Source organism: Diorhabda sublineata, chromosome 3 (genome assembly GCF_026230105.1).
Source record: "Diorhabda sublineata isolate icDioSubl1.1 chromosome 3, icDioSubl1.1, whole genome shotgun sequence".
Taxonomy (NCBI): domain Eukaryota; kingdom Metazoa; phylum Arthropoda; class Insecta; order Coleoptera; family Chrysomelidae; genus Diorhabda; species Diorhabda sublineata.
The window spans coordinates 15,727,994-15,730,910 of record NC_079476.1 but is presented as its reverse complement, the minus strand read 5'-3'; the positions used below and the strand labels follow the sequence as shown (position 1 = coordinate 15,730,910).

At 31.9% G+C, this 2,917-nt stretch overlaps 1 protein-coding gene across 1 annotated transcript; it reads right to left on the bottom strand.

The window, feature by feature from the left end:
- On the bottom strand, positions 1-1,584 carry LOC130441676 (potassium/sodium hyperpolarization-activated cyclic nucleotide-gated channel 2-like). Its single transcript, XM_056775458.1, has one exon. The coding sequence runs from the start codon at positions 1,582-1,584 to the stop codon at positions 1-3; it is 1,584 nt and encodes a 527-aa protein (XP_056631436.1).
- Positions 1,585-2,917: the final 1,333 nt, after the last annotated feature.

Here is a 2,917-nt window from a genome sequence, read left to right as displayed (position 1 = left end):
TCAAAAATAACTCGTTCTTGCTCTGAGAAATCTCTCGCGGCAGTCCAATAAAACATTTTGTTTTATTGTGGGAAATTCTTCAAGTACTTTTAATAAGTGGAGCTTTTTGATTCGGAAAATCTCGCTAGGAGCAATAGCGACAATACTAACAAGTTTCTTCTCTTCCAATAAAAGGCATAGTTCACCGAATGAATCTCCATCTTCAAGATGACAAATTTCTGATCCAGCCCAGTTATAAACAGCTACAGTTCCATTATGTATGAAATGGATAGTTTCATGTAATTTTCCTTTCCGGAAGATAATATCGTCTTCTAAATAAACCTCTGTTTTTATTCTAGGTAGCAGTTTATGAAGCACGTCATTGGGTAGAATAGTGAATAAATTCGTACCAGTCACATGATTCCTGAGTAAATCCATCAATATTCTGTGTCTCAGTGTTTCCGATATAAAATACTGCATTCTTCTCTCATGGTAAAAGTCTCTTTGGAATCTAAATTCAAAGAACGCCATAATTTTTGTCCGCGTCTCTATCGGTAAACCCTTGTACTTCATGTACTCACAAAATTGCTGACTGATACTATTTGTTGCAGTTTTAACATGAATAAATGTATTCCAGGTTTGCATCAGTTGTGCGAACAAGTAGAAGTTTAGTATAAGTCCAGCGCATAAAAAAGTAGTCGTACCACAAATAACCAAAAAATTAAACGGTAGTTCTGTCGTACCATGAGCTGCCAACATTAAAATTAACGTTGCCGTGAAGTATCTGTCTTGGATGGTATCCAATTCAATATTTTGATATCTTCTAATATTACCACGAGTCTTAAATAAGAAAAAGTACAAACTACACAAAATAATCGAATACACTAATAAAACTTTGAACGTTTTATGGATGTAAGTAGGAAAATTGTTGAATCTACCGATCATTTCTAAAGTATCCAACCAACGGCCGATTCTTAAAAGTCTTATTATTCCAAGAAATTGTATGATATTGAGAACGGGATCGTACTTTATATTTATGTAACCCAAATATTGAAACGGCATTAATATCGATGGGATAATCGCTATAAAATCGATGATAAAAACTGTAGAAAGATACTTTTTGATAATTTTCTGCACATTCAGAACAGCCTTACTGATATTAGTGTCATAATAACCTCTGAAAAAGAAATGGCATATGTCAACAAAGTAAACCAGATCACCTGAAAACTTCAGAATATTGAGATAATACGAATGTTTCTTAGAAACCATGAAGAGATCATCAAAAGCATAAACTATCAGCATGTGAATATAAACGTGGAATATAATAATGTCCCATACTAAAGTGAACGAGCTAAATGGATGAATCACATAATAGTGATTAGTTAAATGTCTGTATTCTTCACTTCTTCTGGCTGCGGTGGATTTGAAGTAAGTTGATGTTTTTGGATGAACTTTACTTATTGTCAGTTTGTTGCGTATCCATCTGCGCGTGTCTATAAATATACCGGAATCGATTAATTGCTTGACAATCTTATCATTTTCTGGTACTGTTATCTGGCATTCTTTGTGCGTATTTTCGCTTTTTTCTAATAAATCCAAATGCATATTTTTGATTTTGAAACTGATTAAGTATCTTTGAATATCATTAGAAACATATTGACATTTATTTTTATATAAATGATGTGTTTGTCACAAAACTGTCAAAACAAGTTTTCTTATATAAGTAAGAACTTTTGACTCATCCTACATCTAATTAATCTAAGTTAATTTAGTCCAATAAGCGAATACGGTGAAGTGTAACAAAATGATAGTTGAATAAAAAGTATTGTTGATGTTATTCCTAGATGGCTTTGATAGACTTTTATAGGTAACAAGTCTGGTTCACGAAATTGTGGTATCAATTTGGATCTTCCAAATGTAAATTGTTAATATTAATTTTGTTATGAATTTCTGAGGGTTCTTTGAGGCTGGGACATTCTGGACTGGACGTTCTATTCCTTTCCTTTCCGTTCCTGTCTAGGTGTGTTTTTGGAATGAATGAATACAATCGCTGTTTCCTAGTATGACGTTGCATTTTAAAATTTTCAATGATTTAAAATTGTTTTGTTTCGTTTAAACTTGTCATTTTCTTTGATCAAATGATTGTATTTCCATTAGTTAATTATGTGAAAAGCGATAAGTCGTTTTTTACGTGAGAGATCTTCTAAGTTGCAAGGGTCTTCGTGAGGTTCTTTCTCGCAGTACCAGAACGAGAAGGTTTTCTTGCATTCTTCATTTGTCCATTTTGTTGATCCTTGAGAATTCAATGCGAATGTGTACGAGGGTAGGAGGGTATTGTTTTTTTTGCTGGGAATAGGGATAATTTTGTAGATATGAAGCAATTCGTCGGCTAATATGAGAACTTTGAGAGTTACATATAAAGTTTTGGAAGTAAACATAAGACTGATTTTAATTATTTCTAATAAAGTAGGAATATCAGAAATGATTTCATCGTGTGAATGAAATAGTAGGTGAAAAGTTAATGATTTCTTCTAATTCTTTTTGCTTAATTAACTCTAATTTAGGGTTTCTTGGTTACTGAATGATATTGTTCTAAATAAAATTTGAATATAGTTTCTTAGGTTCCTAATTTGTTCTAACTGAATATGGATAATAATTTCGTTATTAAGTCTATTATTTAAAGTATTCGATCCTTTGAGTATGTTTTCTGCAAAAATTTGAATTTTACGTAAATTTGTTTGCCAACGTTGAGTAATCTGTCCTGCAAACGTATATATATCTTCGAAATTTCCGTCATTAGTTCATTTTCGTTTAAATTAACTTTTTCTAAGGTATTTTGAATTTCTATTAAGTCGTTTTGATCGAGACTTCCGGAAATATATTTTATTACTGTACCAAGACCGTCTACTAAACCTCTTCTGATTATTTTATTTGGTCG